The sequence below is a fragment of the Siniperca chuatsi genome, linkage group LG11, assembly GCF_020085105.1.
Source record: "Siniperca chuatsi isolate FFG_IHB_CAS linkage group LG11, ASM2008510v1, whole genome shotgun sequence".
NCBI classification, from domain to species: Eukaryota; Metazoa; Chordata; class Actinopteri; order Centrarchiformes; family Sinipercidae; genus Siniperca; species Siniperca chuatsi.
In genome coordinates, this window is record NC_058052.1 from 5,686,244 (window position 1) to 5,707,265 (window position 21,022).

At 40.6% G+C, this 21,022-nt stretch overlaps 2 protein-coding genes and 1 long non-coding RNA gene across 4 annotated transcripts; all 3 read right to left on the reverse strand.

Moving 5' to 3' along the window:
* Window positions 1-1,999: 1,999 nt before the first annotated feature.
* On the reverse strand, window positions 2,000-15,203 carry LOC122884919 (RING finger protein 122-like). 2 transcript variants are annotated; one of them, XM_044215428.1, is made up of 7 exons: window positions 14,961-15,201; window positions 14,000-14,859; window positions 7,909-8,065; window positions 6,776-6,818; window positions 6,614-6,655; window positions 5,322-5,404; window positions 2,000-4,484 (listed from the first exon to the last, which is right to left on the reverse strand). In XM_044215428.1, the coding sequence occupies exons 2-7, from the start codon at window positions 14,088-14,090 to the stop codon at window positions 4,364-4,366; spliced, it is 537 nt and encodes a 178-aa protein (XP_044071363.1). In that variant the 5' UTR covers window positions 14,091-14,859; window positions 14,961-15,201; the 3' UTR covers window positions 2,000-4,363. The 2 variants fall into 2 exon arrangements, with proteins under 2 accessions (XP_044071363.1, XP_044071364.1); XM_044215429.1 differs by having other exon boundaries at window positions 14,000-15,203.
* Window positions 9,601-13,993, reverse strand: LOC122884920. The gene is made up of 2 exons (XR_006380002.1): window positions 13,316-13,993; window positions 9,601-13,077 (listed from the first exon to the last, which is right to left on the reverse strand). It is a non-coding gene; the product is annotated as an uncharacterized LOC122884920 (long non-coding RNA).
* Window positions 15,204-18,939: 3,736 nt separating the features above from the next.
* LOC122884924 lies at window positions 18,940-20,801 on the reverse strand. The gene is made up of 5 exons (XM_044215441.1): window positions 20,352-20,801; window positions 20,146-20,238; window positions 19,751-20,017; window positions 19,535-19,627; window positions 18,940-19,272 (listed from the first exon to the last, which is right to left on the reverse strand). Exons 1-5 carry the CDS (start codon window positions 20,409-20,411, stop codon window positions 19,081-19,083), a joined length of 705 nt encoding a protein of 234 aa, XP_044071376.1. The 5' UTR covers window positions 20,412-20,801; the 3' UTR covers window positions 18,940-19,080.
* Between the last annotated feature and the right edge of the window lie 221 nt (window positions 20,802-21,022).

Below are 21,022 nucleotides of genomic sequence, written 5' to 3' on the forward strand. Positions count from 1 at the left end.
CAGTTAGTCAGTAATGGAAGATCAGCATCCTTGAAACCTTTCATGACACACTTGTTGTCTTCTTGTGCAAATATCCTGATGTCATGACTGAACAGGGAATTTCCAGACTTCTGCTCACTGTGTGTAAGAGCTTTGTGTTGTCTGTGTTTGTGTGTGTGGTGCACATTTTTGCAGTCGTCATACTGTACCTGCATGATCATTTTGTATTTACTTGTTCTAGGGACATCATGAAGGACTCGTGACCAGAGGCCACGTTTTAGAATACTTTACTGATACAGACACTCTGAGCACTTAATTTTTCTTGTGGAAATGGGGGAAGCCCATTAGGTGGAATAAATTGGGAATTCACTATTGGTTTACGTTAAGTGGTAAATACAGCTCTGTAGCCAGGTGTCTTTTGTGGGATTAGGGGGAATTTACAGGAAGGGAGAAGACGTCAAACATAGAAAGCTTGTAGGAATCATTGGTCTTGGACAAGATGGTGTGACTTGGTTGTTCTGTGGGTTCTTCTTTGGGTGCCAAGACACTCAGGGGTTGCGGGAAATGACGTTGCTGATAAAATTGCTTAAGAGTTTGTACATTCTTGTACATTCACACTATGGTCATAATACTGTTTTTGTTTGACTTGTCTTTGTTCCAGTATTTCCTTGACTGGTTTGGTTACTGCGTTTGGAAGTAACTGTTTTTTAGTTGCTGGAATGCGTGTAATCAGGCAACGTCCCATAAGGAGTTGAGCTGGTGATGCTCCTACATTATCTAATGGTGTGTTCCAGAGGTTCAGTAAGGCAAGATAGTGTTCTCCTTTATCTGTGTGCGTTTTCTTTAGCAAGAGTTTGACAGTTTGAACTCGTCTCTCTGCCGATCCATTTGACTGCGGATAGCGTGGGCTTGATGTGACGTGTTGAAATCCCCACTCTTTTGTGAAGTTCTTGAATACATCTGAGCTGAACTGACAAGCATTGTCTGAGATCGTCACATCTGGAATGCCATGTCTCGCAAATTGTGATTTCAGATGTGCGTCTAGTGTCTACACATTTTTGTTGTACGTGAAGAGATCAACACCAATCTCTTCCCATGGCCTCTCAGGTACACAGTGTGACTGCAGTGGCTCTTTGGTTTGTGCCCTTCTGTATGTGTTACATACTAAACAACTGCTCACCATTTCTGTTATTTCTAAGTTAAGAGCAGTTCCCTCGCCCTCCTCCTGCAGTTTTCACGGACTGGCAATACGAATTAAACAGATTTGGAACTATTCTATTTTGGGGGGTTTTAAGACTTCTTCTGGAAAGAAGAACTTCTTCTCAACTTATTAGAAGAGCAAAATTAAGTTATTTACACTCCACTGACCTTTACCCAACAAGACAAAGACTGCAGTGGTGCTTTGAGCTAAATGTTAATGTCAGGCATGCTAACATGCTTACAATGACAATGCTAACATGCTTATGTTTAGCAGGTATAATGTTTACCATGTTAACCATCTTAGTTTAGTGTGTTAGCAGGTACAAGTACAGCCGAGGTTGATGAATGTCATTAGTTTTGCAGATATTTGGTCGTAAACCAAAGTATTGCATAAATAATTCATTTGACCTGTGCTACAGGAAATGTTTAGCGATCACCAAAGTTATTACAATTCATCCTGAGTGGAAAATGAAAGTCTGTACCAAATTTCATGGCAATCCATCCAAAAGTCATCAAGACATTTCACTAAAAACCAAAAATGTCAACCTCATAGTGGCACTAGAGGCAAACGCTATGTGGGTATCATGAACAACATGTTATGGCAATTCATCTAGTAGATGTTGAGAGTAGAGAGAGTAGTTGTTTTTGTTGTTCAGTCTGGACCAGAGTGGTGGACCGACTGACCAACAGACAGACATTTCCATCCCTGAAGTTTCGCCGTGCTACTATGGCTACAGCACATAATTGACTGTAGAGGGCAGCATTACGCCTCACAGCATACAGCCTGCTGGAATTTCATTAGAAGATGAACATCAACAACCTATTTCAGGCACATTTATATTTCAGAGGTGGCACATTATTGGTGGAAATCCTTCAGGCACATACACACACACAGTTGGTAAGATCAACTAAAATCACTAAAACAAAGTTAGGGCACATTGGTATAACCTTTCCATATATTATAATGACAATATGCAAATAAACCGTTTTTAAGTGTCAACGTGTAGCAAAACTAGGAAAAAAGACTTGGATCCAAATGACCTTATCAAAACACTGGTTATATATATTTTTCTAAAGTCAGAAAATTTATAAGCATTTACAATTTACACAGTACTCATAGTATATTACATGGTACAAACAGAGAATGATGTTTATGGTGCACTTCACTCAGACAAGAAACCAGCTCAAACAGGCTCTTCATATCAGTGCAGTGTCTCTATTTATATCACTACAGTACAGAGCAGCTCTTAGACATTGGGAGCTAAGATTTCATTGAAGACTGGTTGGTTCAATTCTGTCCCACTAGCAATGATGACATCCAACTATTTGACAAATGAGAGTCAGAGTGTTTTAGCATCACTGACACACAATACCTTTTACTGAAAGCCAGATATGATACAAAACAGCTCCTTAAAAATAACTTTAAAAAACATGTATATAGGTGTTATTTTAGTGGTTGAGTCACTTAGGACCCTTAGTTGTAGCTGAACAGGCATTTCTATCAGATCCCATATGACTCAACTGTCTTGTCATTTAGATCTTCACTACCTTTACTCAGCTTGGCAACACACTGTAGGATGGAGCTGATTGACTCGGAGACAATGGATGATTACAGCCAAAATACACACCCCTGATTCTTGTTTACATTGTGCTGTTTTGTCAAAAGTCCTCTTTTCAACAACTGCACATCTTTCATTACATAATTTGCCATCACATTTAGGGCAACAATCAGCCAAAGGAGGTTCTGATATTTTCAAAGCTGGTGTCTGGTGGTTGAATCTTCTTCTTTCCAAGCTCCAGGCTCTTAAGTTGTGGTGAAAGACACATCATCATGTGGCGCTGCATGTCATGTTTTTGGCAAACTGAAAACGAGCAGACTGGAGTTTCTCATACAAACATTTCTCAGAGGCAGAGCTGCTCTGGAGGCAGAAATAATCCCATTAGTTGGGTTACAGCAGTAACCTTAACATGCTGAGGGACCAACACATCTGTTTGGGTGACACAAGTGGAAGACACATAAAAGCTAAAAGTGTCTTGTCTGACCCAACTTGCCTCTCAAATAAGGAATTTGAACACTTCCCAACTAGCTGGTATCTTCACACTCTGATAATGATCGATGTTTGTGGTGATGATGCCATGATGTTGATGTTGATGGTAAATGCTATTGTCTTGATGTCACATGTGGTGCTGTAACAGACGTTTTTTTTTTTTATCTTCCCCAAAGTTTGTCCACTACAGATAGTGAAGTCATTCAATCAAATAAAATCGAACTTCAGTGGATGACGCTAACCACAGTTTCCCTGCAGGCTAATCGAACCAAAGCCCATTTAAAAAGGCTCCAAAATAGACTATGAGAAAAATGTTGAAGTAGCATTTGTGATGTCACCCATTTGATTGAGAATGAGCTTGACAGTTAACTGGAGCCAGACAATTCAGGGCTGTGTCCACAATTGTTCCTACATAACTTATCTATAATGAGGAGTAAACTGGGATTTCACACACTTATGAATCATCATCATTGTGTGCTATCGCTGACAGGTGTGGTCTCTCGTAATGACAATATATATATATTCAGCAAACGTGAAGCATTGCATTGTGGTATTTTTTAGCAAAAAGTAATGTACATGATATAGGCGCAAGATTTTTCATTCCATTGTGAGAATTGCTGAGGGCAGTGTATATTGCATTGATTTTACATTCTTATTCATTCAATTCCTGTAACTGTTCTTTTGCTTTGTTCTCTTATATTAAAACAAGTTAAGTCAGACAGCCAAATTAAATGGCAGAACCTGCCAGTCGAGCAAACATAGCTCTCTTTAAGCCTTTATCCTCTGAATAAAACACCAATACACACAAGTGGAATTAGCTAGCTGACAACCAATCTTGATAACCCAGTCTGAATCTGTTTTTTAGTGGCTTTTGGATGATCTGCAGCTTTAAGGCACTTGTGCATTAGTTTAAGAATCGGGCTATGTACTGAAAATTTTATTATCTAGGCCTGATAGTTAGCTATCATAAATGCCATATCAAGTATTAGTGATGATAGCCCCCCCCCATATAAGTAGCTCTGCCTCAAAAAATGTTTGCATTACTAAAACTAAGTGAAAGTGAAACAGGACACTCTATAGTGACAGGTCTCAATTGACTGCAGAGCGTGAGGTGCCGCTGGACATATGCTCCCCTCTCAGACCTCCAGGAGACTCTGTGGCCGCTCAGGCGCTTGCGGCGGGTTAGGCTGGAGGCGACAAATGGGCTTGTTGCACATGGGGCAGACGCTGCGGATCTCTAACCATTTTAGCAGACACCTGAGAAAAGCAGATGAGATGACGCATATTACCTCGTTTTGTCATTTCAAAGGAAGACAGAGCACGCAAAGTGGGTCTAGGTAGAAACTTTAGGTGTCAAGACAAGAAACAGAAGTTCAAACGGCTTCATTAACAGCTGTAACACAGGGCTGAACAGACAGACATACTGGGTATTTATACAGTTCACAGGTACTGGTGATACAGCTAGAGAAATGTGGACAAGCAAACCGATCTAGAACAACTGTTGTCAATGTCACCCCTACACTGCAGGGCAAAAACAGGTCTCAGTTGCATAAAGTACGCTCATGTTCAAACATGCAAGGACATATGTGGTCAGGAATTTGCTCGTCATTTTCTGCAGGGCACCCTGAAAAAGTTGCTCACTATCTTTTTCTGAATTTCTGACTGGTTCAGCTGTTAACTTGAAGGCAGAAAGCCATCATGAAGTGGTATTTAGGAGTCATTCCTTCAAACTGGTTAGTGAACATTTTTGCTCATCAAGGAGTCTTCACCAATATTTTACAAAATCAAGGCCAGAATAATATTTTGTGGTTTTAAAAGTGAGGCCCATGGAGCCACTGAAAATGGATTCGCAGACACAATGGCTGTTCCGAAAGTGCTATTCCACATGGTTTCAACAGGAAGATAGTTTGCATCTTTGGTCTCAAACATAACGTATGAGTCAACAAAATTACCTGCATGATTACCAGATTGTGAAACAGCTAAACAAATGAATCAGTGGGGAGTTTTTGCATTTTGAGCATGTTCACAAATATGGAGTCAGCTGTCCAATCTCATGAAAGTTTGATGATTACCAGGCACAGTTTTAGAACTTACTTCTTGTGAAACGCATGGGCACATGGGCACACTCCAAGCTCGTCCCTGCTGCGAAACTCTTCTAAACACACCGCGCATGTTTGCTGAAAAGGGGAAATGACAGATTATGAAATCAGTTCATAACCGACATGCCTGTCAGCTTAACTATTTTCAGTTAACACAGTATATCCTGATTCAAGCACTATCATAACTCCTCAATTCAGCCAGTATACAGCATTTACAGTCAGAACGATTATACATCCATTCAGCAGCTACTACTGTATAATTCTTTGCTAAAATAATCACCAATATAACTTTGCATGACTGCACTGCAATAATTTGATCACTGCCATAACCCCTTATTCATACGAATACTGTACAGTATATACTGACAATATTCTGTTTTTGCATTTGGTATATTCAGTGGTATAATAGTGTACTCAATTGTCTCACTTTTCCAAAACCTGGTCACAATTATTATGTATATGTATATTATGTAGTGTGAAATTGGGACATAGCTTATAAGCCATAAGAACTGTCACGTGACTGCAACAGTGTACATACTGGGGGCCAGCTAGCTGCGGTGTCTAGCTAAGCAAAATGTCACAAGCTAATGGGTTAATTTCAGCAGCATTCCAGAAACGAATAACTGGGGCTAAACTAAAATAAAAATTATTCCCATTTGAAAATTTTCACATAAGTCAGTGAAAATGTTAGCCTGTTAGCTCTGCGTTGCTCTAACCTTTTTTTCCCCCAAAGTGAGGACTTTCACCTGCCACTAATTTAGCAGATGGTGAAGAAGATTTGCTCTTTGTTTTCTTCTTAACTTGAAAGATGTAATGGCCTTTTCTGCATACAGAACCCCCTTTACAAATAGCCAAAATGAAGTACGGTAACTTAAAAGTTATATCATCCGCATTACTTCCTATCCGAGAATGGGGAAAGCTTAGCTGGATCTAGAATTTTGTTTGGTTATCCTCTGAACTTCAGTGACAGCAGTGACTCGCTGATTACATGTGCAACATTTTTACGCTATAATTGGACAACTTTGCCAACAATTGTGAAAAGTAGCCCGCTTGCCTGTTTTTCCAGCAAATTACAGATTTACTGCAGCTCCTTACGGCAGTAAATCTGTTGCTAAAGGTTGCAGCCATTACTTCATTTTGCTACATTTTAAACACTTGAGTCACTAAACCACTCCAGAATGTTTTCCACATTCATTTCGTCCTATTAGCCAGTTAGCATTGGTCATCTCCTTTCCTTTAGACTGTTTTATAACAGGACTCATCCTGTTCATCCTGTGTTCAACTTACACCAAGAAGGCTCAGTTTCTTCCCCACTCCTCTCAAAACAACCTGTTGACAAGAACGGATTTGTGACAAAATGCATATAGCACACCAGACAAAAAAGCTAACGAATATAATCTGAATTACAATTTGACACTAGTCAAACTGGATATAGTATTTACATATTACCTCATTGTAACCATGCTGTTCTCTTGCACCTTGTCGCCTGAGTCTGTGAAACATAAAAAACACATTCATCATGCTGTAATTTAGATTCATAAAAATTCTATTATGTGCCTGGTGGCTCCATATCTGTCTTCCTCAGGACATGTCTTGTCATGCTGTATGAATCAGCTGAGATTCTGCTTCGAGCAGTTCTGGAATTCACACAATGCCAGATTCAAGTAACAGCCTGTGCATCGACACTCACCACGAGCAGATCTACACTTTCAAGAACGTGTCCTTGTATAAGAATTCTGACTGAAATTCTGTTTGAGTTGAGCATACGTTGCTGAAAGCATAAACAGATTACCGTTATTTTGGGGCTCTGTGAACCAGTAAAAGTTTTAACTCATAATTGCAATGCTCTTTCAAGTTTGAAACCTTCTAAGGCGTTCTAGGCAACTTTGATGGCTTCCAAGTATGTGTTTGAAATATACCTTTGTCATCACTAAATAAATCTACCACCTGTACATAGTCCCACAGTCTATTATAGGTTTTTCACATATCTTTCTGGCAGACAAAATAAATGAGCCTCCTCAGCTGTAGTGGCAATTTGGCAAAGGTAAAACTTTGAACAAGTTTTTCCAGAAATCCTGGAAGTTGACAGCAGTACACTGACCTAATCCCAACCTGTCCGTAATTGCCTTATGCAGCGTTCACTTGTACCTTTTGTGATTTGTCAAACAACAGACAATGCACCGTGTGTTTCCATGTAATACAATGACAGGCCTCTGCATCGACAGATTACCTGAATCAACTGAGGGTGGTTCATTAAAATAGTCCGGCCATGGGTGAAACATTCACTCACTGCTAGGAAATAAGACCGCTGACTTTGTTTTCGTCACGTATTGTGTTGAGGGTAGACAATTTATTCCACCAGTGACCGGAGGGTGTAAACTTTCCTTTGGGCTATTTTGTGTTAAATTTAAAGTCATACAGACTATTGATATTTCAAGCCTGAAGCAGTTTAATCATAAATATTTTGATAACAATTTAATTTCCGTATATATAATAGATAATAGTTATAGTATAGACATCTTGCTCTCTCCCTCTACAGGTAGAAACAACAGGTATATTGTATGCAAGAAGTTGTCTTGTACCTGAACAGGTAGCAGCAGAAGATGAGGCTGAGCATGAGGATGAAGAGGCCGATGCCCAGGATGATGATGTAGACGTTGAGCGGCAGGTGGAAGAGCTCCTCAGATGTCATCTTGCAGTAGGGGTCGATGTTCTGCAATCCAAGGTCACACAGACACCCTGATAGGACGGGACACATTGTGATACGAAATTGTATTAATACAGCTAAAGCAACATGGTTTGGCTACCAGGAAGAAAAAAATACCTATGTATCAGTATCACCACAGTCCTCACAGATGATTTTTATAATAAGAAAATGCAATATTTCCTCAGATTTGTATTCTTGTCAGGGTGAAAAGCCTCTGAAAAAGCATTTAGAAAAAGGCATTCTGAACTATCCATTGAATCTACAATTATACCAGTACAAATATTAATGCATACTTGTGTGGGAGGAATTCAAACTTCCTACAGACAGTTAAGTATTAACAGTTTTGACCATAAATACAACTAGTTATGAAACTGTATCATATCCATCATATCAACATATAAAAAAAAGAGTTTCCCCTCAGGGATCAATAAAGTATTTCTGATTCTGATAATATTTTCATGAAAGGTTGGTGTTGGCCAGTAGTCTAAACCAGCTGTGTTCTGAGTCAACTTCTTCTTCAAACAAAGAACAAGGTACTCATGAATATACTACTGTTGGTAATATTTGCAAATACGCATTCATGTTTTCAAATGCATTTTCAAAATGTCATTTTCTAAACATGAATAGCCACACCAAACAAAGCTACAGTCAGTTAACTCACATGTAACAAAATGTAGCCTACATCATGTGGCATTTAGAAACTGCCAAAGAAAAATTGTATGACTTTCCACACAAAGTGCATATCGAGTGTTTTACACATGGCATTTAAAGACTGTGAATTCATTTGAAAGCATTAAGAGATTTAGCCACATTGTTTATTGCTTAGACAGATGTTAGCACAAATGGTTTGCAACATTTGCAGTAGTGTGGGTGAGCTGCCGTGTTTCATTTCTTTATGAATGATCTGATTATTGGAGTATTTGTTTTCTGTATTTGTTTTGGGTTCCCAAAGTATCCAAACCTGATTGTTGCCACCAACTTACATACCAAAAAGCTGGTCGCCCACACCTTCAAACTAACTGTTTATTTTAGCCTTTCACCATAATTTATGAGGTTAGAATTAGGTTTAGGTTAGAGATTCTTATCACGCAGTTCTGCAGTTCCCCTCAGCTCTGCAGGGCATTTTAGCATCTTTAAGCACATTGTTTTGGTTTTATAGTTGCAACTTTACTGTTTTGGTTCAGTCTCACCGCTCTCCTCAACCTTGTTTCCAGCCACACACTACCTGCCCTGCACCAAACAGCAGACAGACAAAGTTAGTGACTAGCCGGTGAACAAAGTGGAGCATTTAGCAGCTAAAAAGCTAGATATTTTTTCTCAGGAGTTCGTGGAGAACAAAAGAGCTAGAGAATTTGTCGGGTGCTAATGCTAATGATGCTCATGCCTATTGGATGTGTAAATAAGCAAGTGTTTGTGACGCGCGTTTATGAGGTGATAATATGTCAATGTTGTGCTGTGTTTGTTGTGGTGTCCCAGAAAAAAAATGAATTAATGCAGTTTTAAAGTTGCATTGTAGCTCTGTAAATAAAGTAGCTCTGATGGTTAGGATTAAGGTGCAAGGGAATGACATATTGGCCCAAGATGGATAGTGAAACAAGTTTGCATGTACATGTGTGTATCTTCTTCTTACAGCAAACCCTTTCCACTCTCAGTGGAGCATACTTGAGGTCGTCAATAGTGGCCTATCACTGTAGGTTCATTGTGGATATTTTCTATAACTTTGTGTCTGTCCACTTGGTGGGATATTAGCCCACTCAGCTCCATCAGAGCCTTGTCAGTGTGTTTCTATGGTCCACACAGGTCTTCATGACAAACATGTCCCATCATACATGATCACCCTGTCTGGCAATCCCATGTGTCCACCTCCCATGGCGAGGATGTGGGGTGTCCACACTGCATCTGTGAAGCCTCGTGTTTCAAATTGCAAAGTAATACTGCTCACAGTGTAGGGATTCCTGAGCTGCACAAAGGTTTTGAACTTGGGTGAAAGTTGAGATATTATTGCATGTGTAGATGTGGTGCGTAATAACAGCTATGGAGGTGCCTAATTTACAATTTTGTGTTTAAATAAGAAGTGAGTGATTAAGTGAGAAAAGGGGAGAGAGCTGTGTTGAGGAAATAACTTTTGACACATTTTTTCTTGCTGATATATTTAAACTGCAATTGACTAACAATGTTTTCTAGGCTTATAAAAAAAAAAAGAATCTCTAAGCACTTGTACAGTAACACTGAACATGCCTTAGTTTTTCGTTTAAAAGGAATACACTCCCAATTTTGGATGATGTGTAGCTCTTGCCCCTACATGGTTTGAATACACTTACTGTAAGTCACACAAAAATGTCTGCCAAATGAATGTAATGTAATGTTAAATCTTTATGGCATAAATCCACAGTAATCAGGATCAAACTGAGTTAAGCTACAGAAGAACAGAGTCTGTTAAGAGAGAATTTAAATTTTTGTTTCTACTGGTGTTTGCCATCCTCATAATGTTGAGTGGCTATACCAGGAGAGAAACCTTACACATAATGGACTGTAAGTTCATGGATCCCACAGCAAAAGCACCTCTCCAACACTGCAAAGGACTTTCATGCAAACTTTTACAACCATCCTTGCATCACACAGGAATGTGTTCCACTTGCTTCTTGTTAGTTACTTGGCTCGGGGAGAAAGAAGCTTTCAGCCTGAGGGGCTCAAATATGGCAGTTTTCATTCTACATGGCGCACATCAGCCTTCGTTACCTCTTTCATAAGGTCAAGTGCCACAACTTGTACTGTGGTGGTGACATCTTGGTTCAAAAGTCATTCTTTAATGGATAGGGGTCGCTGCAGGAGGGTGCAGCCTTCTGTTGTACAGTGGGGGGTTTTTAGGGAGGAGTTTACTGGAGGTTTGGGTGAAGGAGGAGGCAGCTGTAATCTTAGCACGATGTTAGTAAATCATTGATAGTGGAGCGCTAAAAAGGTAGGCCACTGTGCAGTCTGGACAGGACTGTAGCTGAACACTGTTAAAAAAGAATAATAGCTTTGGTTTTATGTGTTTTGGCTGGAAAAATAATAGAACCTGCATATAAACTTCCTTTAGAGATCTCAGTTGTTTATTGGAATATGTTTGAGGTCATGTCAGGGTAAATCATCATTGTGATTATGGTTCTTATTGGTCATGTCATAACTTTGTATATAAAATTTCACATTAGGAGTGGGTTGTGCCAGCTATTGATAAATCCAGTGGCAGGTTTGTGTGGAAAGTCCTTCCTAAGTTCTTAGTAACAGCTAGCTAGTTTCAAACTAGTGGGTTACTAAATTTAGAAATTAACTAGTACTTAGCTAGTAAAGTCTATAGTAATGTGTAAATCGGTTGCTAGGAAACATCCGTAGCACTGTCCAATCAAACTATGTAAACAAGAAGTCACTGTAGCATCACAAGCTATAACTTAATTAACAGTTTTAGGAGGGCAAACAATAGATTATAACTGAACAGCCAATCCCATTTAAATGTTGGTATTACTTTTATGTATAAATGCAGAATTATGTGTCTCAGAATCAGTAGTATTCATGCAATGAATGGGAAATATCCAATTAAGCTAACCTAACCAACATTAGGTTAAGGTTCAGTCATTTCAGTCCACACTAGTCTAACATTCTGTGATTTAATGTTTTGTAATTTGAGGGATATTGTGTTCTTTTTGTGAAATACTATTTTAAATGTCCCCAGTAATCTTTATTAAACAGCCTTTTAATCAAGTTATTTATTTTACTCTTAAATTTTAACATTATATATTAGCTTTGTCAGTTAGTTCCGTTTAGTAACAGTTACATCTGGCAGTTACTGGGTGTGTGAATATTTAGTAACAACTAATCTCTACGTAAGAAATAATACCTGGATGTAACTCCAGTTCTATGAGTACGTGCGTAACAGGCTTCACTTTTGGTTTACCCCTTCAAGGGGAGCCTCAGCACCCTGAGACAGATGTTTGCCCTCACCACCCAGTCAGGTGGTAACATACATGCCCTATGAAACAGCGGCGCACCCGTCGCTCGGCTCCCTTTTGAGTTTGGCAACTGATGACAGGGAAAAAATGGCTCGCCTTTATGTCACCTCCTCTCCAATATGGGAGAAAGTTAACCGGAAAATGGACGCCGCGCTTCGGTGATGAAGCTTTCCGTGACTGTGGACTGGGGAAGAATCATCCCCTATTACCCGTGTGGGAGTCCAGATGTGTGCTCCTGTGAGCCTGGCACAGTTAGGGGCACAAGTGAAGGTGGAGGGTAATAATGGAAATGGTAGGAGAAAATTAGTCACCTTGTGCCACATCCTCGTCGGTATGGGAACAGTAAATGCTACACGTCAGTGATAAACTCAGTCCATCACAGGAGAACCTGAGCTATCACCCAGCGCGTGGGCTGGCATGGTAGCACGCAGCGATCATGGAGAAAAAAAACTCAGCCACGGTGATGTGTCCAAGCTTTCTTTCTCTTCTCCACCTCACATGAGATGGGGAGAGGAGAAGTCACCCCATCCCAAGTGGGCTGCCTCTCCAAATAACACTTCACTGAGAGGCAATGTTGCACGTTCCTGTGCACCCAGAGCGGTGAACAAGTGGAAGGTATGGCAGAAAAAAACATAAAAATGAGAGGCCAGGGAAGAACGAGCATCAGACATCACCTTCTCTTTATTCACCTCACCTGGGGTGAGACAGAAGCAACCCTGTTCCCCGGTGGGGTGCCTCTAACAACATAACACATGCATCTGAAACAGCCTGTGTATCAGTGTAGCAATGTGGAAGTGCTTAGCTTGCTCTTTACTGGTGAAATGAGGCATGTGGGAAGGGGAGATTGAGGCTGGGGGAGACCGCAAGCATCTGACACTCTCCCCCCAATTCAGGGAGCGATAAAGCAACCACATCCTGGGTGGGGTGCCTCTCATCAGCACATGTATTACAAATGAAAAACACAGCCGCTTATGTTCCTTCAAAGTCAACAAGCCCAGCAGAAGAGTCTGAAGCCGGCATGGGCTGCACGCATCCTGCTCGGTCCTGATGGTGAAAACCTGGGACAGATCAAGTGAGGTAAGTAGTGTTGCTAGCTAGTGCCAAAGCAGATTAGCAAGTGCTAGCAAGTCATGATGTAGCTAGAACTAGCCAGCTAGTGTTAGCTAGTGACACAGCCTGGGCAGCACCAGCCTAACAGTTAGCAGAAGTGTCATATGCCACCAGGGCACCGGCGACACAAGGCCTATGTTTCAAAAGCAACAAAGCCAGCAGTAAATATCAACCAACCTAGATTACCTTGACCGCTGTCGAGCAAGCCAGTGAGGGAAGAAGCTTGCTAGCTAGTGCTAAGCCAGATTGGCAAATGCTAGCAAGTCATGATGTAGCTAGAGCTGGCCAGCTAGTGATGAATCCTGAGCGGCACTAGCATAGCAGTTAGCAGAAGTGTGCGGTATGTCGTCGAAGAGGCAGCGGGAACGAAGGAACTTCCTCACAGACGTGCTGGTCATCTTCCTCGTGGTACTAGTACCATGGCTAACCATGGCTAGTTAGCCACTGCTGCCTCCCTCCCCAGCGCCGAGCTAGGCAGAGGGAGCGAGCAGGCTAAACAGGTAATGAGAAATTTCAACAGGACTTGCTGAAAGGGACATCTGAGCAACCAAGTTTTAGCTGAGTGCTGTGTCTGTACTCAAGGTGGCTGAATGAAACAGGGAGCCCAGTGACAGGTGTGCCTGTGTTTTATCAGGCATGCATGCCACCACCTGATTGGGCGGTGAGTACAAAGATCTGTCTCAGGGGTGGAGCCTGATGGGGTAAACCAACAGCGAAGCCCATTAGAGGGCGAAGCACATACAAAATAGAACTTGTTTGTGTGGTGCAACTCTGTTTAAGTGATGTGTAAATCTCCATTTAGAAAGCACTTACGTCATTACTAGGCAAAGTTTACACTTAAGAAAAAAAAAACAACTCCAGGACACTTACCGTTACACCATTGGATAGGATGCATCAAATGTGCAGATGTTCGGTGGGCAAACCCAGAAAATCTTTCAGGTCGTGACCTCTCCAATATCATAAAGTCTGGTTTCCACAAAAGAACAAGCTTTGACCTGTACGTCCACTACTTTTTAGGTTCAGACTAGTTTACCCTGATAGCTGATAGAGCGGATGTGCAGTGAGTTAAATCCTTGTGGTCTGGGGAAAGCTGACCTGATTAGAGACTCGCAGTTCCTCGAGAAGACATTACCCAAATAACCAGCTGCTCATTTGAACACTGACACCTCAGTCTGCAGTGATGATTTACTCCCAAAAACGCGATACTAACATCCACTTTAATTGAGATTTAGACTCCCAAACAACTGTAAATGTATCAGAGAAAGAAATTTAGGTATCCCTGTGTGTTCTCCACTGTAAGACAAAGATAACAGTCTTGGAGATGAACCTGTACACCAATGTCACTGACAATATGAGGAAATATAGTACAAATCCCATCCAGCACAGAGGTTTTGTACCTCTGGCCGAGTGCAGTTCCTGCTTTTTTGTTTTGTCTCCCCTTCAAAACATTGTCACGAGTCTCTCCCTCCCTTCCTCCTATTCTTTTCTCTTCTCCCTTCCTTATTTCTCTCTCCTCTGTCCTCTCCTTTTAGATCTCCACGACGCTTTCCTCCTCTCTGGCTGTGAAAACCTGCCGTGTCCTATTATGGAGAGACAAAGGGAAGGACATTGATGGGTTTCCCGGCAGCACAGCCAGCCAACCAGGCGACCAAGGAAGGCAGAGAGTCAGGCAGGCAGCCTCAGTGTTCCTGTGGAAATCAGCGTCTCATATCTTCCCCTGCCTTCCTGCTCTGAACAAAGAACACAGGGACGTATGTAACACAGGAAGACAATGCGGCTAATGTTAATTCAGATCCAGGCTCTCCTCTCTTCTCCTGTATTTTCTTCTCACATTCACTCTCCTGCTCTCTCCTTCCTCGTCTCTCTTCTCCACTTCTCGTCTACAGACTCCGTTTGTAAACAGATCCCTGCTCATGTGATTCGCTGTCTGCATCACAACTCTGCTTTCAGCGCCCCCTCCTTTCTTCTTCCTCCCTCCCCGCGCCCGTCTGCCTGCCCTCCCTTTACCTCTCGCCCCTCTGGGTTTTTCCTTCCACGGCCGCCCCCACCCTCCCCTCCCCCCTTTGCAGCTGCAAGCTATTACTGAAGTAGCTGCAGAGCAGATGGCAGACAGGCAGATGTGGAAACAGGCGTGGGGATAGGCTGTGATATGGTAGTTATATTATAAGGTAGTTTGATTGATTACATGCTAATTGATTTGTAGGATATATCACTACCAACTCTCGTTATACAAACTCTCTCCTTGTTTATAGAAAGATCATAATCTGAACTGATTCAGATGGGGAATTTCCACCAAGGCTGGGCCATAAACTGGGCAAAGCAGGCAATTGCCCCAGGGGCCCCCAGACCCTCAGGGGACCCAAAGGCTCAAAGTTCACTGTGTGACAAATTATTTGTGGTAATGTACCTCATTGTAAATATGTTTAATACTGTAATCACCACTGAGGCCTAAAGGTGACACCTGCATTACGTCTGAACTTGAGGCCTCATCTTCTACAGGGGCCCGGAGTTAAAATCTAGTTTTAAGGTCTGTATTATTTTTGTTTATGTTGTGTTTACAAGGTGCATTTTACTAAATAAATTTGTGCTTAATACACACACAATGCCACGGGTATAAAAAGTATATACTGTAACTATTTAAGTGTCATCTTTTAAATCGCAAAGGTTTGTTTAAGAGTGAAAGTATGCTGTATGTATTTGGCTCCTTTATTTGATGTTATGACAGGACATAAAAACTGTTCGTTTTTCTATACTGATCATAAGATGTCAGTTAAAAACATTCATGTAACTATTTTATAGCTAGGTTCCATACAAGACGTACTCTGCCCAGGCTTAGCCTAATGCTTTGTAACCCCAGTACCAATAGCAATGTACACTGTAATGCACCTTATTTAAAAAGTTATTAAAAAGTAATTTAAAAAAATTTGTTTTTTTTGTCAGTATATCATCATTTTAAAATAAATGATATAAATAATTACATTGCAATATCAGCATTGTTACCCCACGTTGACGACTTTTCATGTCTTTTTTTAAAATATGCGTTCTCAGTCATTTAAAACTTTCAAAGGCAAAACACAAAAAATGTTCTTCCCTTGGACCTACAGTATTTGTCCCAGTGTAGGTATCCAGTAGGTATTTTATTGGTACATATGGGGGGATATGTACTAAATAATTACACTGTAATTTGTGGGCTGTATTGTAAAGCTTTACCATATTATGTTATGCAATTTTGGGCAGGAACGTGGTCAGATTTAAAGGGGCACTCCACCAATTTTACACATCAAGTTCAGTTTACTCATCAGAGGGAGTACTATTCAGCCTTTCATGTAGCCATATAGCGTGAGTGAAGCGTGAGCTGTTACGCTGCCTGTGTAGACAGCTAGACTGATTAAAATAGAAGTGTATCTGTTCTGTCAGATGCGCGTGTGAAGGACAACTGAAAAATGCAGCTGAAACGCCGCCGGTGTAGACAAGTTATAACCCTGATGACGTCATAGCAGTGTCATCAGAGTTATCTCAGATTGGGCTTGAATTTTTTTAACAGAAAAAAAGTGTTACAAACTGAGGGTGTGGAGTTTGGAAGACATGGGAAAAATCTCCAGGGAGGGTCTAATGAAATGCAATTGAGTTGCATTGTGGGAAGTGTAGGATCCAGTGTTTTTTGGAGCTTGACCGATACTCTGGACTAAAAGTCAAGATATCTCGGCCTCTGCTGCTTCAATTTTGACCATTGTTTTTTAAATCTGTCTCTCACTAGTACCCCAATCTTTTTGAAAGTGCAATATTAAATCAGTGTAGTGTCCCTTTAACTGGGTGAATAAATAACATTCACTATCAGATACTTTAGAAGTAATCCAATCTGAAACAAGAGCCATATCAGTCAAACCCTATGGATAAGGACCAACGGGCATTCAGTTATGAAAATAAATGTCAACAACAGATGACAAGAAAGTAGAAAAAGAGAGAGACGTGAGCAGAAAGTTAAAGATAGGTAAACATGAGAGAAACACGACAGGTAGTTAGCACAGCTATGATAGATGGATTATAAAATGAACACATCATCAGTCTGGTGAGATATGAGAGGAATACATAGAAACAACACAAAACCTGATGTTTTGAGCTTGTTTCCTGTAGCTTGTTCAGTTTGTTCTTACCTCTCTAATGAGCTGTAACACAGTTCTCTTGGAGGAGCGCTGAGACTCACATTTTCTACTGTCTTACAGTGTTTGTTATTCGCTGCTACTTTATTTCAAATGCTCTCACCTGACCAAACGAACTGAGCCAAGGGAGAAAACACTCCAGTGTTCAACTAAATCACTACACACACACTTGGTGTGAACGTGCCCTGAGGTCATGGGCCAAGTGAGGATTAATGCAGCCAGTGAGTTCATTTCCGCCTCAGGAGCTGCTTTGTCATATTTGTAGAACTAAAACTACAACCTGCTAAATGATTTCAGTTATTAGCCAGTAAACACTTTCTGTAAGCATGTAAGTAAGGAGTTCTAAGAGTTCTTAAGATAAGTTTTCCAGCAAAACCAACTTCCTGCTCTGATTATGTTTGATATAACTACATTAAAATGGAAATAGAATGAAAAAGCAGCCACTTCCTGAAAGTGGCAGCTGGGAAGTTTTAAATATGAGAATAATAAGCACGTAACATTATATGGTAGAATTAGAGGCACGACAAATAGACACATGATCTGTTGGCAAACTAAGTGTTTATTCACCTTTTATTTATTTTTAAATTACACTTTTTGTATTTTGCAGTTGTTTTCATCTGAGCAGGGTCAACTTCCATTTCCCTGGAAGTTAGAATGAATAGAAAGGTGGAACCCCAGCCAAAGATTAAAAAAAACAACAACTAATTGTCTGTATGGTTGTAAAGCAATGTAATACAGTGTGTCTTAGCTATAACATATGAGGTCCATCTAGTGGCTGATGTGCAGAAGTGCAGCACATGACTGACTACAGACCCTGGACCCGGTGTTTAATTCAAGTCCAATATAAAAACGGTATATACATCTTGTGAGAGTTAGATGCTAAAAGACCTTTATAAGACCTGTATCAATTTGAGCTTTGTTGATCTTGTTGAAGAAATTTGGCAATTATAATTTCACAATTTTCATGTTTCTTGCTGGAGTTTTCTCTCTAGCTTCCAGGGTTCGTGAGCATTTGTTGCTATTCAATATACAACATGTGACAGAAACAAACCCTAAACATAGTTGGATAGTGAAGTAGACTCCTTTATTTAAGATTACGGTAAGATTAAGATAAAAGTAAATATTCAAATATAAATCTGAACCTTTGCTAATATGGTCGTACCCAAAATATTGTCACTTTAATAGTGGACCTCACTAAGTCAAAAAGACCATCATCTATATCGCCATTTGATTTAGAAAACCTCCCCCAGCTGTATCTTAGTGATATTTACCATTAGGAAGGCTTTTTGCAAGCTTGTACTACATAAATCTGACATGACATGAATGTGACTATATGAGCATGTGTGTGAAAACACTGAAAATGATGATCAACAAGAACAAAAATCTGTTTAAAAGTTTCGGTCCTTGGGTTTGATGGTTGTCAAATGAGTCTGAACCTGTGACGCCTTCTATGTCCAGGTTTTTGATGGTAGGCCTACTTGTAATTCCCATATTTCTGAATACAACATGCATGCTGCACGTTTTTACTCTTCATTACACAGCACCTGGTGTGTGTTACAAAATTCTCCAAATCTTTTTACTACTTTTCAGCTTCTGAGTAGGTTGCTCAGTTTAATCATTTAGTCAGTTTTGCAATAAAGTGTCCAACTCTGCAGAGATACGGGTATTTATTAATATTATGCTGTGCTATTGTGTTGTTTTGAACATGTGGAAACTATTTATTTGATCAGGCTGGCTACTCCAGCGCTCTAGCTGTAGCAGTCTCAAGAGATCCCGAAGTACACAGAGGATTTAGAGCAGCCCGCGGTGCTGGTGATGGTGTTTTCTGCGTGCTGCCCTCGTTGCAGGGTATGCCGCACCTCCATGGTGTGCAAAGGAAACACGGAGGCGTTTGGAGCCAGTGTAGAGATCATTTAAGAAATCCATGAGCCACAACGCGGTGGAGATGTCAGGAAGTGTCACTAGGGCTCTTCTCTTCTCCACCTGTAAGGTCATAATAATGTCAAATTACATGTTGGGAGTCTGCAGCAATAACAGCATCTCAAACTTTCAGTACATCTCATCACTTTGAGGTGAATTTGAATCAAACTGTTAAAAGTCTTAAAGAAACGCGTAGATGAGTGAAGTGAAAATATGCAAATCACATTCATTATTATTAGAGGTATTCAGCTGTCACACTGTTCCTCGTGTTTAACCCCATTTCCAAAGCTGCTCCTCTACAGGACCCATGCTGTGAAGTTAGTACCTTGACATTGGTCGTGTTTGCAGGGAGGAGGCTGAGCACCCGGTACCTTTGATCGACATGTCTGGGCAAGTTACCAATATGAAGACACACAGTCTGGCAAATGGAAACCAGAAGTTTTACTTAAATTAGGCATCTAAAAACCAGACGTTCTACAGAGCCTAGGCATCTAAAATCCACCACAAAGCAGAAATAATAAAAGTTCAAATGTCCTATTACCTGGCTGTAAGCCGGTGGATACAGTGTGTCCAGCAGAGAGGGCAGTCTCTGTGGTGGCATGTCACTAAACCTATCTTTTAGGAGACGGGGGGGTTTGGCACTCTGACTTTCTGATCTTCCAGTCGCGTGGGCCTCTCTGACCTCTCTGGGCTTCGATAGACCCACAAGGAACCCTTTGATGTCGTTCAGTTTAATCACGGCTACGGCAGCATCATCAGCGTTAGAGTAAGTCACCACGCCGCATGTGATTCCATTTTTCACTATTTTCTGAGTCATGAGAGGAAACAAAATAATCATATCTTTACTAAACTATTGAGAACAGTGAAGAAAATTGTGAAGAGAAAGTGAGTGAAATATCCAAAAGAAGTTTATAAAACAGTCTGTAATAAAGTTACCTGAACACTAACAACATATCCAAAAGGTAAGGACATGTTGAGCAGATCCTCAGCAGTGAATTCTCTGCTCCGGCTCGCAAAGATTTTTATCGTCTGCCAGGGCAAAACATTTGTTCAAAACTGACATCTGGAAGTGGTTGAGACTGTGTATATTTTCAGAGAGCAGTGAGTACACTTTTGAGTGCTTGAGTTTAGTCCATCCCTACCTTTAAATTAGTAACTTCCCGACAAATCATCTTAGGCGATCCCTGTTTGTCCATGTCCATCCTACACGTAGAGGTTTCAAAAACTCCGAAAGTCCGAAAGTAAACACCAGGTGGTTCAGTATTCCAGCCCGGCAACAATGAGTGCGTTCAAATGCAAACTAATATGCCGGTTATGATCTTGTTTTTAACGTATCCCAGTTATGTGGTGTGCATCTAAACATCATCTCTTGGTTTAAGAAACCTGGATAAACCCTTATCCTGGTTTTGAGAAACCTGGATATGCTACCTTGAGTACTCCGATAGAAACCAGGATACTGTGGCATGTAAACACCTTATCCAGGTATCCGAACATTCTTTGTTGATGGTGAGAAACCAAGACACAACTGCACACAGATGATCACTCATCGTGTATACAGGGACACGAACAAGAGCGAAACCGGTCTTGTATTCAATGTTGTATCAGGGCTTTTGATTTGAACATTCACTCTCACATGGAGACCATTAACATTCTAGTATAGAGTGCTGTTTTCAATTGAAAATATGGTCAAACACTTACAAAATCGAGGTGAAATGTAGTTACATTTGTGAAATATCATCAAATGAGCTACAAATATAATTTAGTGCTGTGCTTATGATAAAAATGAAAAATAAATTAGACAACAGTTTCAAAA

Coding starts and splice junctions, on each gene's coding strand:
- LOC122884919 (XM_044215429.1), bottom strand. CDS start 14,090: ATGATATTGGAGAGGTCACGACCTGAAAGATTTTCTGGGTTTGCCCAC. Junction 6,819..7,908: donor TTCTGCTGCTACCTGTTCAG/GTACAAGACAAC, acceptor TATGTTTCACAG/ACTCAGGCGACAAGGTGCAA. Junction 5,405..6,613: donor AGAAACTGAGCCTTCTTGGT/GTAAGTTGAACA, acceptor TCCCCTTTTCAG/CAAACATGCGCGGTGTGTTT.
- LOC122884924 (XM_044215441.1), bottom strand. CDS start 20,411: ATGGACATGGACAAACAGGGATCGCCTAAGATGATTTGTCGGGAAGTT. Junction 20,018..20,145: donor GATATGTTGTTAGTGTTCAG/GTAACTTTATTA, acceptor CTCATGACTCAG/AAAATAGTGAAAAATGGAAT. Junction 19,273..19,534: donor CAAACACGACCAATGTCAAG/GTACTAACTTCA, acceptor ATGACCTTACAG/GTGGAGAAGAGAAGAGCCCT.